Source organism: Macrobrachium nipponense, chromosome 25, assembly GCF_015104395.2.
Source record: "Macrobrachium nipponense isolate FS-2020 chromosome 25, ASM1510439v2, whole genome shotgun sequence".
Lineage (NCBI taxonomy): Eukaryota > Metazoa > Arthropoda > Malacostraca > Decapoda > Palaemonidae > Macrobrachium > Macrobrachium nipponense.
Genome location: NC_087214.1, coordinates 65,507,325 through 65,525,295, shown reverse-complemented (window position 1 = coordinate 65,525,295; position 17,971 = coordinate 65,507,325). Strand labels below are relative to the sequence as shown.

The 17,971-nt window shown below is 42.3% G+C and overlaps 1 protein-coding gene across 4 annotated transcripts in view; it reads left to right on the top strand.

Annotated features, from left to right (window-relative positions):
- Positions 1–17,971, top strand: part of LOC135199478 (putative fatty acyl-CoA reductase CG5065) — a 105,497-nt gene that overhangs the window by 72,046 nt on the left and 15,480 nt on the right. For all 4 annotated transcript variants that reach the window (XM_064227567.1, XM_064227568.1, XM_064227569.1 and 1 more), the window contains exons 2-6: positions 4,735–5,871; positions 7,117–7,365; positions 10,929–11,074; positions 12,529–12,638; positions 13,581–13,773. In XM_064227567.1, the coding sequence (XP_064083637.1) occupies positions 5,677–5,871; positions 7,117–7,365; positions 10,929–11,074; positions 12,529–12,638; positions 13,581–13,773 (893 nt within the window). In that variant the 5' untranslated portion in view covers positions 4,735–5,676. The remainder of the gene's footprint in view (positions 1–4,734; positions 5,872–7,116; positions 7,366–10,928; positions 11,075–12,528; positions 12,639–13,580; positions 13,774–17,971) is intronic.

Here is a 17,971-nt window from a genome sequence, read left to right as displayed (position 1 = left end):
ATGTGAAACAGCGCAGAAATTTTTTTTTAATAAAATATAGCCTATTTATTTTAACTTTAATTGGCGAAACAAGGCTCTATTTGACCGTAGATTTTAGCACATTTTGATTTGTGTGGTTGACTGAATTTAGTCAAAGGTTCTGTTAGATTATTTTGTGCTTTCACTCGCAACTGAGAATATATGAACACGTTTAATTTGTGTCCTTTTTTATTTGATCGCTGTTGATATAAGTATTGATAAGCATAAGTATTAATGACGAAGACCACTTTCTTTAAATCTGGGAGATCATTTTACTCATAGATGCAATTGGGGATGTGGAGGTAAGGACCCCAACTCTTAGAGAGAGAGGGGGGGTGGGGGGGTTGTGGTCATAAAAAAAAAAGTTGAAGAACCACTGATATAGCAGTTCCATCGACGAACCGACGAACCATCTAAATCGCAAAGAATGACGCAATACCCACCTGGCTGATGCCTTGCGTACGGTACGCGCTCTAACATGTGACCCGATCACCCGTAGGCACTCTTCCAACTTTTTTTTTTTTTGCCCTTTCTTGGCGATACCGGTACTGGGTATATATGCGTGCCTGTGCCTGACCCTGACCTACTGGGCGTGATGAGGGGGTTCACTTTGACCTTTAAAGCTCTCTGGGTCATGAAGGTACTTTTGAAAAGTTCTAGCGAGGCGGATTCAGACTTGGTTGGTTGGTTGTGTGCTTTTGTGGCTGTTTTTCGTTTTTCTAGTGGTTGTTGTTGTTGTTGTTGTTGATAGACTCAGCAGGCCCTTAGGCCATGCAAGTGGTCGTTTTCTCTCTGTGACAAAGCCCTAAGGTCAGTTGGTCCCGGCTGCTCTCTTGTCCAAATCTCTATAGTTGTCATAGCATCGGTGAATGTAATTCACATCTGAGGCGGCCAGTGGAAGCTGAGTGGAGTGTAATGCGTCTCTTATTGCTTGCTGTGTTCATCTCGTTTTCGTTACTTTCTCCAATATGGCAGCCGAAGGAGCCCAGAAGTTATAGCCATAATTACAATGAAAGTCTGGATATACCTCCGCGAAAACGCACCAACCAAGCTACGTATTGACTGATCGATGGATTGTATTAAGACTTGACCCATTGACCGTCTGAATATCTACCACAAAGTCTTTCCAAGTAATCCAGGTGTTCGGGTGGAAGCCAGGGTCATTCCCTGATCATAATCCTCGTAGGGGGGAGTGGGTAGTGCCGTTAGCTGCAACGACCCCTGTCATGCCTTTTACTGTACCCCCGTTCGTATTCTCTTGTCTTCCATCTTCGTTTCGTCAGCCCTCTCCTAGTGTGTATAGCGCAACTGCTTTAAGTCTTTCCTCCTGTTACACCTTAGAGACCCATCGACTCTAGATTTCCGTTTCAGCAATGACCTAATCTATAGATAGATGCCAGAGCTTCGCCCTTGGCCTGAATTCCCTGTCTGTCTTCTGCTCGTTTCGCCAATAACAAACGCGAAGTGCAACAACCGAATCATGAAACTCGAATTAGGACCGCGGTCGTCTTTCACCTTCCACCCTCGGGCCAATGACGCCATTTCACTTTTCCTCTTCTAATTTGTATTCGACGACCGTTCGTTCGGATATGGCCGCACTCGAAAGAGACTCGCAGGTTATTATGTTCAGGTTCGTCTAGACCCTGCTATCTCGTTAACCTTGAAGTGCCATGGCTTCGAAAGCTCTTTTGCATAGGTATGGTTTTTTTTTTCTTTCTTTTAAGAGTAGACAAACGTTTTGAAATGATTGGGCTAAAGTCTTGCATATGTGTGATTTTTTTTTTATTGGGGAAAGGTTTATACAAAAATCATACATATGCAAGACTTGAACTTAATAATTATAAACGTTTGTCCATTAAAAGAAAAATTACACAACATATGCAAGACTCAATAATTATAAATATTGAGGTCAAGTCTTGTACATGTGTGATTTTTTATTGGACAAACTTTTATAATTACTGCGTTCAAGTCTTGCATATGTATAATTTTTTTCTCAATATGACAAACCTTTATAATTATTGAGCTCAGTCTTGCATATGTATAATTTTTTTATTGGACAAGCGTTTAAAATTGTTTGGTTCAGTCTTGTACATGTATGATTTTTTTTTATTGTACAAACGTTTATAATTACCGAGTTCAAGTCTTGCATATGCATGATTTTTTTTCTCTATTTGACAAACGTTTATAATTATTGGTTCCAAAAGGAGCAACCTATCCCCGTTTCCAACAAGTATTTTGGAATGATGTACATAGCAATTTACCGACAGTTGCGAGAATTCTTGGGAGGGAGCACCCGTCCAGCTACCGACCTTACCCAGCACTTCTAATATTAATAAGATGACCCAATGCAAAGAGAATAGTATTACATAACTTATACAATTCAAGATATCTGCAAGAGTTTGCTTTTCTGTATGAGCCTTGGCCCATGAAACTTTCAGCCACGGCCCGGTGGCGGCCTGTTCATTCCAGACGCATGATCATGGTTAAATTTAACCTTAAATGAAATAAAAACTACTGGGGCTAGATAGTTGCAATTTGGTAAGCTTAATGATTGGAGGGTGGATGATCATCATACCAATTTGCAGCCCTCTAGCCTCAGCAGTTTTGAAGATCTGAGTAAGAACTCGAACTCGGGACATATTTTTATAATCATTCATTGGAAACGTTTGTCCTAATTATTCGGTAATACACAAACGTCCAAACATAGACTTGCAGATGCAAACGATTCTAATGAAAATCAGTATCCTTTGAAAAAAATACAATTGATGATCATGATATCAATAATCAAGACAAACAATTGTATGATACTTCAATACAAACTTTCATTAGATAATACACACGTTTTGGAAATGAGAGTAAGATATTGTAGGTTGGCAAATATGTATCCGCCTGCGTAAAAGGAATGTTGAATTGTGTGTGTGTGTGTGTGTGTGTGTGTGTGTGTTCCTGAGAGACAGTTCGTCTTCATAAGATGTGTTTGTAACGAACTTGAATACTTAATTTAAACAATGAATTATTTGATTAATTCTTAATTTAAACAATAAATTATTTGATTAATTCTTAATTTAAACAATGAATTATTTGATTAATTCTTAGTTTAAACAATAAATTATTTGAATAATTCTTAGTTTAAACAATAAATTATTTGAATCATTCTGAGTTTAAACAATAACTTATTTGAATAATTCTGAGTTTAAACAATAAATTATTTGAATAATTCTTAGCTTTAACAATGAATTATTTGAATAATTCCTAATTTAATCAATAAATTATTTGAATAATTCCTATTTTAGCAAATTATTTTGATAATTCCTAGTCGAAACAATAAATTATTTGAATCATTCTTAGTTTAAAGAATAGGTTATTTGAATAATTCTTAGTTTAAACAATAAATTATTTGAACAATTCTTAGTTTAAACGATAAATTATTTGAATAATTCTGAGTTTAAACAATAAATTATTTGAATCATTCTGAGTTTAAACGATAAATTATTTGAATAATTCTTAGTTTAAACGATAAATTATTTGTATAATTCTGAGTTTAAACGATAAATTGTTTGAATTCTTAGTTTAAACGATAAATTCTTTGTATAATTCTGAGTGTAAACAATAAATTCTTTGAATAATTCTGAGTTTTATCGGTAAATTATTTGAATAATTCTTAGTTTAAACAATAAATAATTTTCGTTCATTATCTTCAAAATTGAAAGAGAAATGTAATCGCTGGGGTAACAACTGATCAAGATTGACATTTAGGTTGTACGCTTCTCGTCTGTACAACACACACACACACACGCCGAAAGGGGAATGTGGGTTACAGGACATGCATACGTATGTATAACTTAGCAACAATCCTGTCTGATCTCTTGGCCGACCTTGTATACGTAGTAGTAGTATGATCCACGATCGTCGCCGACCTGTCTGCCGATAGCAAGTCACACTGGGACAAGCAGGGTCTGCCGTCTGGGTCAAGGGAGTGTCTTTCTCCTCCTTCTTCTTCTTCTTCTTCTTTTTCTTCTTCAGAATCCCCGCCGTTGTCAGTCGAGAGTCTTGGCCTGTTTTTAAAAGTCTCGTATATGCACAGATTAGCTGGTACCATTCAAAGTGAGGAAGAGGATTGGGGGAGGAGGGACAGTTCTCTCGTTGTAGGCGTCTCTCTCTCTCCTTCGGTTGCCATTGTCGCAACCAGTGAGTCATTTAGACACGTACCTTGCTCGCTAGACTGAACTGTGTAGTAGCGATCACCTGTACGCACGTGACCGGGAAACGGCGATCTTCTTCTGTCCCTGCGGTGGGGGCGGAGCTAGTTGTGAGTGGATTTCGCTTGCTTTTTAATTTCGCGAGGGAAGCGAACTTAATTCGTTCGCCTTTTTTTAGGGGACACAACAATAACGCTGAGCAGAACTTATTTTTTTTCTTTTTGTTTTAGCTTTGGTCATCGACGCTGCCTGATATCGCTTGATTTATTTCATTTATTATCCTGCCTTTTGTTATACCTGCAGTGCAGTAATATGTATGACTCTTTTTATTATTTATATAAGTTTTTTTATCATCACTTGAGTAGATAAGAGGTTCTTATTGATAAACCAGTAAGTCACTCAGTGTTTAAGTAAATAACCGAGGTCTTCAAAAACTTTTGTAGTGAAAACAGTAATCTTGCAAACAATATCTTTCTTTGAATGCAGTGTTTTGATAACTGTGTCTTGTCTATTCCAGGTGGACTTGCTCATGAAGGGCAGCTTCGTTGTGGCAGACAATGACATATCCCTCTAGCTCGGCGACCACAGAGAAGAAGAAGACGACTCCTGGGATAGTTTCCAAGATCCGACGGAGGTTTTCGATGCGTGAAGACTCGTTCTCATCATCGTCATTATTATCATCATCATCATCATCGCCCTGCATTCCAGCCGGGACCACTCGTCCCAACTAATATCCATAGGAACCTTTTCATGCCACTTCCTATACCTTCGATTCATTCTCTGAACGAACGCCTCCAGAACTCTCTCTCACTCCGAAAGAGCAGCGCAGCGAGTGATTCCATGTAAAAAAAACTCCAGAAAACTCTCTCTCACTCCGAAAGAGCAGCGCAGCGAGTGATTCCATGTAAAAAAAAATAAAAAGTTTTACTTTCATCAGTTCGTAGTTTAGAAGCAACTTCAAATAAAAGAGAAAAAACAGAAGCATTCGTGATCGTTTCGTCGTCATTACGTCAAGAAGGAAGACCGCATTGACTCCACGTCTATTGCACAAACATCATACACTCTATAGGCTTGAAGTGTTTGCTTAGAACTTTCCTCTCTCCCCCTGACAGACAGGAGCTATAAAACCGTTAATGTGTGAGCCATTTACGCAACGGTTTCAAATGGTGGTGTCATGACGTTTTCCAGCTGATGATTAGCGTGTCTGTCGTCATGGAATCCGCGTGAGACCGAGCTATACGCTTCGTTCGTTGCAATGACGTATCCATAAAGGAGACTTGGACGCTTTGGTGGTGTAAAAAAAACAAGTAAACAAACGAAAGTTTTCGTCAGCTATAGTTTCCCCTTTTTGAGCTCACCTCGAGTCTCGATCCACGGTCGAGAAATATCAGAACTGAATATATATATACCTATATATTTTTTTTAATACTTCGTGAACTTGAAGACCAAGCCGGCCAAAATGAGTGCGAGTGCCGTGTCCGATTTCTACAACGAGCGGTGCATCCTTATCACTGGAGCCACGGGATTCATGGGCAAAGTCCTGGTGGAGAAGCTGCTGAGGTCATGCCCCGACGTAGCCACGATATACCTCCTGATGAGACCAAAGGCAAAGAACGACATTAAGGCGAGGTTGGAGGAGCTCTTGAATTCCAAGGTGAGTTGGGGGGGCTTGGCTTCGTTCTTATCAGTGTTGCTGACAAGGATGAGATAACAAGGGATTCTTGCTGGTTTATTTTTTCATTCGTATCTCGTGTTGAAAGGGGGTCAATCAGGTGCTCGCCTGACATCTTGATGAGTTAAGTGAACTAAGTGGAGATGCAGCCATGAATCTATCTATCTATCTATATAATAATAATAATAATAATAATAATAATAATAATAATAATAATAATAATAATAATAATAATAATAATAAAAGGAGACCATAAAAAAGCCAAATTATAGAAAGTACCTAAGTAGTACTACATTTCAGAGACTTACATTTTATATTTTTTGGCATTTTTATAGGTCCCTCTTATTAATAGATGGAATTCTGTTGTAACAGAACATTTTTACCAGTCACACACACACACACACACATATATATATATATATATATATATATATATATATATATATATATATATATATTAGAGAGAGAGAGAGAGAAACAGTATTTTAATGGCGTCATGCATGTTTAAAAAAAAAATGTGATGCCTCTAGAAGTGTTTTTAGGATTTTTATTTTGAACTCTCTAGGTAGAAAATGAAATTTTTAACATTTTATCTACATAAAACTCTGTGCAATTGTTTTGAACATCTCCTGTATGTGGTGACAGGGTTTTTTCATAATGAGCTTGTATGGTTTATCATTTGTTTAGAAGGAATATACTAATTGATATTTAAACTTTTTAACAGTTTATGTTTTTCAAAATAAAAATGGATTCATATTGTTTTGAATGTAATGTAATTTTAGATGGTTTACCATTAATTTTGGATGCATACCAACATTTGTTAGAATTAAATTTTGATTTAATTCCAGTTGTCTCATCAGTCGTGATGTTTGTCAGTAGCTGTTAGGGTTGAAATGCAATTTGATTTTTAGTTTGACCTTTTGCACCAAATACCAGTATGAGTAACATCAGTTATTCTAAATGAACATTTAATTTGTAGTTTTTAATAGTTGATATGAATTTCAACCATAATTCATATTAATATCCGGTTGTTTGAATTGGAATCTAAATTAATTTTCAATTGTTTGATGTTAACAGTTATGTGAATGGCTGTAAAGTGGAATTGTTCAATTGCTTGTCGTGGTTGTGATCCACCATTTGAATTCAAATCTCCGTGCGATTTCTAGTTGTCCGACGCTATTGTGAGGATGTCACGTGTCATGAATTCAAACGAAATTTGATTTCCAGTTATTTGACCACTTACGGGGAACATCGCCCGAGGTACTGAAGAAGCTGACGCCCATCCAGGGAGACATCACGCTTCCCGGCCTAGGCATCTCGGCGGCTGATGCTGCGACACTCGCCGCGTCTGTGTCTGTCGTGTTTCACGCGGCTGCAACTGTCAAGTTTGACGATCCCCTGAAACTGTCTCTCCAGATGAATGTCTTGGGCACGAAACGACTGATCGAACTCTGCCACAAGATGGAGAAATTAGTGGTGTGTTTTTTGTTATGCATTGTTGAACTTTTAATCCTGGTATTATTTTTTTTCTTTTATATTATTGAATGGTTCACAGGGAATGATGACATACTATGTACTATATGTGTGCATCATTTAGCCAAGAAGCAATTATCCCTAATAAGGGCTGGCTCTAGAAATATAACAAAAAAGAGGTTATATCACAGTATAATTCTTATTTTCTGTTGCTATCCATATCTCAAAATGCTCAGCAGCATTACATTGATTCCACTGAAATACAGTGAAGCTTGCCTCTATTTTAAGCTGTCACGTGTCCTTTGGGTGATGAAGCCCTTCATTTCTGATCATCTAAGCTAACTTCATACCATATCGTCTTTGTGCTCTTATTTCTCGTCATTTAAACCTTTTTTTTATCCATTTTTACTAATAACTCAGTTTGTCTCGACATTTCAGTATTATTTATTCTTCATTTACATTCAACATATTAGAAGAAGAGTCGTCATGACAATCCTTTTATGATCCAACTTTGTTTGACAAGTCCCTCCTTTCCTCTCCTGTCTCATGCCGGAGCAGTACTAGTCCTGCTGCCTTTCTTCCTTCTTTATGTTCACTTTCATTCACCTGTCATTCTACTCCCATACACCTGTACCAACCATCCACTTACAATCTACCAATATCCATAACAACATTCATTGTTCCATCTTTGTGACTTAATGTACAATCTTAACCTTACTCTTTTAGACACTGTCACTGTGGTCAGATCATGAAATGCCATTGAGAGTCGTGTCACCTCAGTCTGGCCATACTGTTGATTTCTGTGTAGGACCTCCAGAGGGATGTCCTTCCATTGTCCAACTTGTCTTTAATCCCCTGTGCCTTCCATTACCAACTGGGATATCATATCCTCCTCATTATGAGCTGTTTGCTCTGACCATTGCAGCATCCAGAACAGTAAAATATCCTTAGCTATCTTCCACAAGTACCATATCAAGTGCCTTTATTTGTTTAATTTGGTATTACTCTCTAAAAAAAGTCACATATAATCCAGGACTGTTAAATATGCAGTGATAGCTTCTTCAGAATTATTTAAAACTAAGCAGTATGGTGCAGTTAAAGTTAAGTATATCTTAGTTTAACCAGACCACTGAGCTGATAAACAGCTCTCTTAAGGCTGGCCCGAAGGATTAGATATTTTTATGTGGCTAGGAACCAATTTGTCACCTAGCAACGGGTCTACAGCTTATTGTGGGATCTGAACCACATTATGTCGAGAAATGAATTTCTATCAGCAGAAATAAATTCCTCTGATTCCGTGTTGGCCGAGCCGAGAATCAAACTTTGGACCACCGAATTGGTAGCCAAGTGTGAAAACCACTCGTCCAACGAGGAACTAGTAGTAAATTGTATAATTTTAGGGGATGGTAGTAAAGAACATACAAACTGTAGTGCCAGATGTCAAGCCCTTAAAGAAGATTTCATGATTGGCTTTTTCCAAGTGTTTTGCACTTATTGAACTTCAGCCACCCAGACTTAATTCTAAAATATATTACGGTGTACGTCAATATACAATACAAAGATAATCATTTCTATGATTTTGTCATAACTATTAGTAAGCACAGTAGAGACTTAATAGAAAACTTGTTGCTAACTTTGTAAGGGAGTGTGTGAAATTCCACAAATGTATTTTCCTCAGTTGTCCATGCTTGTAATTGATTTGTTATGTGCACATGCATATCCAGTATTTTAGATATACAGTAACCATGCTGTTTGAACAGTCATTAATAAAGATCAGGAATGGCTCAGCATAAAAGTTGTGTGGTCAATGGTATTATGATGCTGAAATTTAATGCACACTGGCTGTACAGATTTTACACACAGCTTTCTAATGCAGAATCAGGAGGGAAGGAAGTTATTGTAATGTAATGTTTGCCAGATAAAGTTACAGTGCAGCACATTTAAATTTTTTTCAAGAAATTGTAACATTTCTTGCACAAAATTTAGAATGATCTTGCTGCTTCAATGCTTGGCTTGTAAGCATAAATTTCATAGTCTAGCTCAACACAATTAAGACTTTACCAATTAAAAACAATCTTGTTTAAACAGTCTTGTGCTCCAACTTTGCAATTCACTCTGTAGAGAACTCTGTATGTACACAATGATGACTGTGATGTGTAGTATTGATATAGTACATAACATGCTTCAAATATCTTTTATTTTACCATTGTGGAAATATTATTCCCCTTTATGGATGTCAGCTGCCTGCTGGCGTTATCAGTTGTTATACAAGATTGCTCAAGGTGATGATTTCATTTTTCTCAGTAGCACTAACCATGTTTTACACCTTCGGAAAGTACACTGCTTGGCCAGTTTCTGTTGTAAGTTCTACTTCACTTGAGCATTTCCAACATAGCTGTTGGTACACCACACATGTTTCTTTAATTTTCACAATTTACTAGTTCTGCTACTGGACATCATGAGTTTTATTCACTTATGGAACTATAAAATGGTACTGTTGGTGCTGGTACAGTACTCTAAAGTTCAAGAGACTGTGTGATATTGCAGAGAGATGTGCTGCATCATTGCCTAAATTTTCTGATTTTCATCTCATCTGTAGCAGTTTACATTTTGCTATACTACTCACTAAATTCTTTTTTTTTTTTTTTTTTTTTTTTACCTGAACTATTTACAGGCAGTCTCAGGTTTACGGTGGGATTCTGTTCATGGTTGTACATTGTAACTTAAAAAAACACCATAAACTGGAACATCATAATGATAACATGAATAAGTGACGGTTATGGCGGGGTAAATGCTGTAAAACCTGGTTACAGTGCTGTAAAACCGGGTATGGCCCCGTAAAACTACTTACGTTACTGTAAAATTGGTTAAACGTCACTGTGAGCCAAGTGTCGTAAAGTCTGAACACTGAAACCCAAAACCACCATAACCCTGGGACTGCCTGTAGTACAAACTGAAGTATTAATATTAATCATCCCAAAATTATCTGATAGGTCATTGTGCTAAAACTCAGGCCCAAACTCATTATTCCATTTCATCTCTGTGTATTGTATTTCACTTTTCTCTGCTTATCTCCAGTGATGAGGCTTTTTCTTTTGAAATCTTGCTCTGCAAGTTCATAACCTTTTGGGTCTGTGTATTCTTCTTATGTAAGCATTTGCACCATTTTTGTAATGATAATGTAATATATTTTATACTTTGCTTGTTATTGTGTTCACTTATGATAATGATAATAATAATGATAATGTAAATAATAGTTTTGTATATAACAAGAAAAAAGATTGATTCATAGATCTCATCTAACATTTGCCTCTCTTCCTTATCATTTGGAAGGGAATGTTTAGTAGCTTTTTGTCAATAGTAATAATAATAATAATAATACGTAATAGTAATTATGATTTGTATTTTTATTACTAATGTTGATCCATCAAATTGTTTTGAAAGTACAATACCATACATTATTGGTCATTCTGTCAAATTAGAAAACTCCTGAAACCATTTGAAATTATCTTATGTCAAGGAAAAGCACTTCAGCAAAGATGACTCATATTGAGAACATTTTACAGGCTGTAGTCCACATATCCACTGCTTACTGTAACTGTGATAGGGGTGAAGTGAAAGAAATTGTTTATCCTCCTCCTATTGACCCTTATAAACTTATTCAACTTGTGGACTGGATGGACGACGAAACTTTTAATTACCTTACCCCGAGGTACAGTATGTGTTTCGTATGTTGTTTCCTTGTTTATTCTGCATGTCTCCTTTCCTCTTCCATGTTTCTTTTTATGCAGGCGATACTCCTATTGATGTAGAATTAATAAGGCATTTTGCAGAAGTTCGGTCATTTGAAGTACTATGCCAGTCTTATTTTACTCTGAAGTGTTAGTTTTCATCTAGGTATGTGTTATGCAAAAGCCATTACTAGTATAGTATGTATTGGCTCATACGATGAGTAGACAATTTCTATCAAGTCATTATATTAAAAAAGTCCTACTATTTGGTAAAAGGACAAAAATTGTATGATCATTACGTAGAAATTCCTAGGTGATTATTAATAGAGTGTTGAACATGAATATTGTCTCAGAAGACTGAACAGTACCTGATTGTGATAACATGGCATTACATAGTTAGGTTAGGGATTCTTAATTATGTTTTTATCTGACATTTCTGTAGCACCTAATCCTTTTTTGAAGCCAAAGTTACTTTTCTTTTGTGTGTCATGCTGAAGGAAGTGGAAGGAAATTGTTAAAAGCGTAGGGTTTACTGGTCAATTCAGCTGAATTTTTTTAACGACAGGTATTTCTTAGGATGTTAATCAAAGGTGTTCTGCTGTAAAGCTTCCGTCTTAGTTTCTATGTAGTTTTAGTTGGATGATCACTTTCAGATCTTTCATTTATATGTTGAAGTGTACTATTCCTGTTTAATATAAGTAATTTACATTTTGGAGAAGTTGTTTGACCAAATTTGACCAAATGTTTTTCTCTGAGGTCTTGTGTATGAGGAATGTAGTATAAACCATAGTGGGTCAAGTTTTCCTATTGTTGATTTTTGTGTATTTTATACAACAGGCATTCCCCGGTTGTCGGTGGACTCTGTTAATGGCGATCCGGTTTTATGGCGCTTCTAGTGCCATAAAATTGGTAATTTATGGCGCCACGAGGGGCCGAGTTTTGGTTATTGGCGCCATAAGGTGCTGATGTTAGAGTTGTGGCGCCATAACATACCTACAGAGGCACCATTAACTGGTTATCGGCACCATTAACGGAAGCTTGGCGCTTATGGCGCCATAAATCGCAGAGTTTCGGTTAATGGCGGTTTTTGCTTCTCAGAACGGAACCCCTGCCGATAACTGGGGACTGCCTGTATTATAATATGGAAGATGATTATTGGTTACAATAGAGTCTGCTGTGTAGTTAGAAATATCGCAAGTATCTTGCTGATTTAAATATGTTTTTGAGACTCCCTTGAATTCAAGAATTTTGTTGCGCTGTGTAACCCTTTGAATGCATTTTGGCTTTAGATTCAAGTTGTTACCGCAATTTTTAGTACATTTTATCCCTTTTGAGTTATGTTTACGTGGCACCAGGTTTTTGTCATTTCTAGTTTTCTACAGTTTTGCATTAGTTAATAGAAGGCTTCTTATGGTAATCTGTATCTTTTCAACAGGTTAATTGGCCTTCGCCCAAATACGTACACATACACGAAAGCCTTGGCCGAACATGTGTTGGTTCAAGAGGCTGGATCACTGCCTTTGGCTATTGTACGGCCATCGATTGGTAAGTGTTACAAGTTTCAAGATTGCAGGTAAAATATTTATTGTGAAACACAGGCAGCCCCCAAGTTAAGGTAGAGATCCGTTGCTAAGGTATTACTCCAGTTGGATCCTAACTTTAAAAAATTTACAGGAGGGAGACCAGAAACTATACTCTGTTTTTTTCCATCTGTCCATCTGCGCATGGTAACACTGCATCCTAGGCTTTAAATATTTACACTGTGTAAGTTTTAGGTAACTAAAAGGATATCTGGGTGTACATTTGCAACTGAAAAGTGTTTTAATAATTTACTGTATGCGAATTACACCGTCAATATTCGAAATAGGATATTATTTAAAGCCCGGGATGCAGCATTACCATGCGCAAACACCACAGGCGGATGGATAGATGGAAAAAAACAGAGTATAGTACCCAACCTAACATCGCCTTAACTTCGGATTTTTGCCTGAGTCAGAGACGAATTTTATATGAATATTTTTAAAAACCATCATAAGATCGGATCGACTTACGACTAGACCGCCTGACGCAGGGACTGCCTGTTTTAGTAGCTGAAGTAATTGATTAACAAGTCTCAAGGGAATTTTGAGTTTGGAAACTATTTGATATAATTCACCTGATGGGAAAACATTTAGATCCAGATATGTAAGGTGCTAGAAAATAGTTAACAGTTCTCTATTGTACTGGTTACTGGTTATGCTCTTATGTATCAGCCTCACTTTGTCAAAAAAGATGTCCTGCAGGGCCACACCTTGAAGGGCACTTCACTGGCGTAACAGTTACTAAGTATGATTACGTATGTTTAATACCTATTTGAAGCAATCTTTGGGACACATGTAACTAGCAAGGTGGAAGTACATGTAGTAGGAGTGTACATATCCAGAAACTAACTCATCCTGTCATGAATAATGATATTAATATCTTTCTTTTTTTTTGCTTGGAATATAGTTGCAGCTGCGTGGCGTGAACCATTACCTGGGTGGGTGGACAACCTGAATGGTCCAACTGGCCTTATTGTCGGAGCTGGAAAGGGAATGTTGAGAACTCTACACTGCCGTGGCGATTTGGTTGCTGATCTCATTCCTGTTGATATTCCTATCAACTTACTCATAGTCACTGCATATCATACTGCAACCCAGAGGTACAGTAATTAAAAAAAAATAATGAATTGCATATTCTGTTGTTTTTTAAAGATCTCTGTACTTGATACTTAATATTGTTCCGGTACGTATACAAATCCTCGGTCCTTTAACAATAGGAAGGTACTTAGCGGCAGCTGAACCGGTCGTAAGCTTCGAACAAGGGGGTTTGGTAGTTAACTGCTTGTCCCACAGTTGGCGGTCAGCTCGACTGCGAGGAGAGGAGTCACTTTGCTTTCGGCCGCCGACGGAGACAGACGTGTTGTTCGCCTCTCTGCCCACTATTGTCGTATGCTTTGTGTGCTTCACTGCGTGAAGATTTTCTATTGGCTTTTTCTATTACTGTGTGATTGTGCAAAAGGATACGTAAGTACGTGTGTTTTTTTTTCGTGTTTTCATTCAGTGTTTGAACTTGACTATGGAATCCCACAAGAACCGGAGAGACCCTCGCACCCCCCCCCCCCCCCCCCCCCCCCCCCCCCCCCCCCCCCCCCCCCCCCCCCCCCCCCCCCCCCCCCCCCCCCCCCCCCCCCCCCCCCCCCCCCCCCCCCCCCCCCCCCCCCCCCCCCCCCCCCCCCCCCCCCCCCCCCCCCCCCCCCCCCCCCCCCCCCCCCCCCCCCCCCCCCCCCCCCCCCTCCCCCCCCCCCCCCCCCATCAGCTGCAGATTGTGCCCTGGTGTTCGACCCTCATAGTTGTTTTTTACTCGGTGTAGAGGGTGAGATTGTATGTGTTTCTTGGTCAGAGGAGCAGTGAGAGCGCTATGGGTGGAGGAAGAAGCTGCGTAAGCCGGCCAGGGAGTCGTTGGAGGATTCTCTGGTTGCTTCCCTGGTCACAGACACGTCTCACTCTTTCTTCCCTCTATCTCAGCTCTCTCGTATGGCTCCTTCCCCTTCGGGGGAGGTATCTCGTTCCTTCTCTTCACTCGATCAGTCGAGTGTAGAGGGGATGTGAGGTACCCCGACATCCAGCTGTATTCGGGGTCTTCTGTTTGCTCGGGGTGGGATCTGTCCCCCCCGGGCGAGGGGTAACCCCCCCCCCTTTCCTAACCCGACTCTGTTCTCTTCTTCAGGTTTGCTTGCCACGGGTGACGATCTCAGCCGGGCCTGGTATTCGCTGGGGCTTCAGGGGACACCGACGATTCAGGGGCTCCTGAGTCACCTGGTGAGGGGGTCTGCGCCGGTTACCCACGGCTCGACCACCACCACTACAACGACGGTATCCACGCCTGGCTACGCTGCACGTCCGCACCTGGTGTGCACACAGCACGTAGCCACGGTGACCCTGACAGCCGCTGTGCAGACAATGCTGACGGAGGTGAGGATGCCCGCTGTGACGCCGCCACCTGGTTTTGCCGCTCTCGCCTCAGCCCCTGACTTCCGGTGTCCCAAGAGCTCTCCGCTGGACCTGCCACCTGTGCATAGGATGCCGCTAGTTCCTGCCCGACCTCCTGTTCCTGTCCACGCTGCCGCTCCAGTTCCAGTTCCTGCTGCCGTCGTTCCTGCTCATGGTGTTGCTGCTCCCACCCCAGGTCCTTCCGGACAGGTGTAGCCGGGCCCTGTTGCTTTGGCAACTGCCCCGGCTCCGTCCTGGATGGAAGACCTGACAATGGTCCTGAAGAAGCTGACGAAGAAGAAGAAGAAGAGGAGGAAGGTGTTATCGTCGTCTTCATCGTCTTCTTTGTTGTCGTCTGCCGCCGCTTCCCCTTCAACTTCTAAGGCCCCACAGCCTAAGAAGAAGAAGGTCGCCTCCTCCCCCCATAAGAAGGCTCGCTTTGAGACTTCTAAGAGTCCTTCCCACTCCGGTGGGAAGGTTGGGGCTTCCGCTGGTCCTCCTGTTCCTTCGGGAATGGGGCCCGTCTCTCCTTCTGCAAGGAAGAAGAAGATGGGGACCAGAGGAGCACCAGCTAACACCGATACCTCCTCGCCTGGTGCCAGAGGCTCTGCCTCAGCGCCAGGTACCGTCTTGGCCTCTCGTTCGCGAGAGGTACCGAGTATACGGTCGCCCACCGGTGACCGTGCAGCCAAGACCCAGGCAACCGAGTCCGCTCGGCGCCAGGATCCAGGCACGGGGCGGAAGACTGGTGGGAGTCATCCAGGTGACTCCCACCAGGCCAGCGATTGCTCTCGTAGCAAGCCACAGGTACTCAGGGTTGACGCAACGATCCCAGACCGTCCGTGGGCTGAGGCAAGGAAGCGGTCCCCTCTGTCGCCTAAACCAGCTTCGGCTGGTCCAAGCGACATGGCACACCGTGAGGACAGGCCTCGCTCCCGCTGTGACAGCGGACTCTGCCGGTCCCCTGACCGCCGCTCCCACCGGGATCGGGTGGAGAGGGGGACTAGCAGCAGCTCTTCTGACGCTCGGGACTGTCGCTGCTGTTCTCAGTCCAGCTGCTCGACTAGGCCTGCAGCCCCCTCAGCACACTGGTTCTGCCGGTGGGTGGGGGGTGAGCGTCAAGGCTTCCTCTCCTATCCCTTCAACTTCCTCGGGCTACACTGGGAAGAGCGAGGCGATCAGGATTGATCGCGAGGGGTGCACTCCTCGCAATCCCGCCACGACGCCCTACGAACCTGGCACGGTCCTCGGATCGACCAGATTGTATGCGCAAGTGGCAGGAGGAGACCATGAGAGGTCTGTTGTGGTTCCCCCTGTGGAAGGAGGAGGTTCTCGGGAGGCGTTCTCGCTGGATGCAGTCACTCCCGAGATCCAAAGGTCGTTTTCAGAGGTTATTGCGCTGATTCTTCGGCACAACAACCTCGGAAGGATCGCCGCTCCCACCGTCCGAGCCCACATCGGGTTTGGAGTCGTTCTGGGGTCCCAAAAACGGACCCAGGATGACGGTGGGTCTGCCACGATCAGCCTTGGCTGACAGTGTGCTGAGCCAGGTGGACGCTCTTGTCTCCCGACAGGAAGGTTCGCTTCGGTCCGGTAGGTCATCCAAGCTCCTTCCCCTGCCTCTACCACGACAGAGGAGATTCTACGTGCCTTCAGAAGATCCTCTGCCGCCCAAACAGGTTAACCCAGGGTAACTCCGGGGGTGTCTCTGCAGCAGCTCCTGTTGGAGAACCTCTGGTTCTCGCAGCAGGAGGCACTTGCCTTGGAATCTGCCGCTATGGCAGCATTCCAAGCAGTCTCCTGGCTCGACCTGTGGTCCCTCACATTGTTGAAAACTGCGGCCTTGGGGAACATCAGTCCTGAAGGGGACCCAGCTTTTGTGAGACTGTGCCAGTCTGGAGGTAGGGCCATCTCCTACCTGGCCCACCAGACAGCTAACCTGTGAGCCAACCTGGTTCTTCGGTGTAGGGACGCTGTCCTCACCTGAGTGACCAGGGCGGCTGGGCGAGAAGTGGCATTGGGTCTTCGCAACAGACCGGTGAGGAGTTCCTCCTCTCTCTTCCCTAGAGATGGTGGATGCTGCGGTGGAACAACGGCGCACTGATGACAGTGACCGTCTGGTCCACCAGGCAGTCTTTAAGGTGGCTGGGCAACCTCGAGCGACTGCAGCTAATCCAAAGAGTTTAGCTAGCGCTTCCTCTGTGGCTAAGACGATTGCTTTGTTGAAGCCCAGAGGAAAGACTCTGCCTTCGACTTCTTCGGTAAGGAGCGACTGTAACCAGCCCTCCTCCTAGTCCTTCTCTCGAGGAGGATCTGGGAAGAAGAAGCCGAAGAGAGGTGGGAAACGCTAGGGACGGCGTTCCCCCTCATCTGCTGCCAGAAGTGGGGGGATGCCTGGTGAGCCATTGGGCAACATGGCAGCGCTACAGAGCAGAGACCTGGATAGTGAACGTTCTTCGGGAGGGATATTTACTACCCTTCGAGTCTCGGCCACCCCTCACCTCCAACCCTGTCCATCTTCAGACGTATGTTCCTGGTTCGACCAAGGACGTAGCGCTCGGCAGGAAGTAGAAGCCATGCTGAGCAAACATGCTGTGGAGATCGTATGGGATCAGTCGCTTGGCTTCTACTGTCGACTTTTCCTGGTGGAGAAGTCCTCGGGGGGCTGGCGCCCAGTGATAGATCTCTCTCCCTTGAACCGATTCGTTCGCCAGACTCGGTTCACGATGGAAACAGCACGTTCAGTGCTCGATTCCATCAGGGAGAACGACTTCATGCTTTCTGTGGATCTGAAGGATGCATATTTCCAGATGCCCATCCATCAATCCTCCAGGAAGTACCTCCGCTTCATCCTCAACGGGGCGGTCT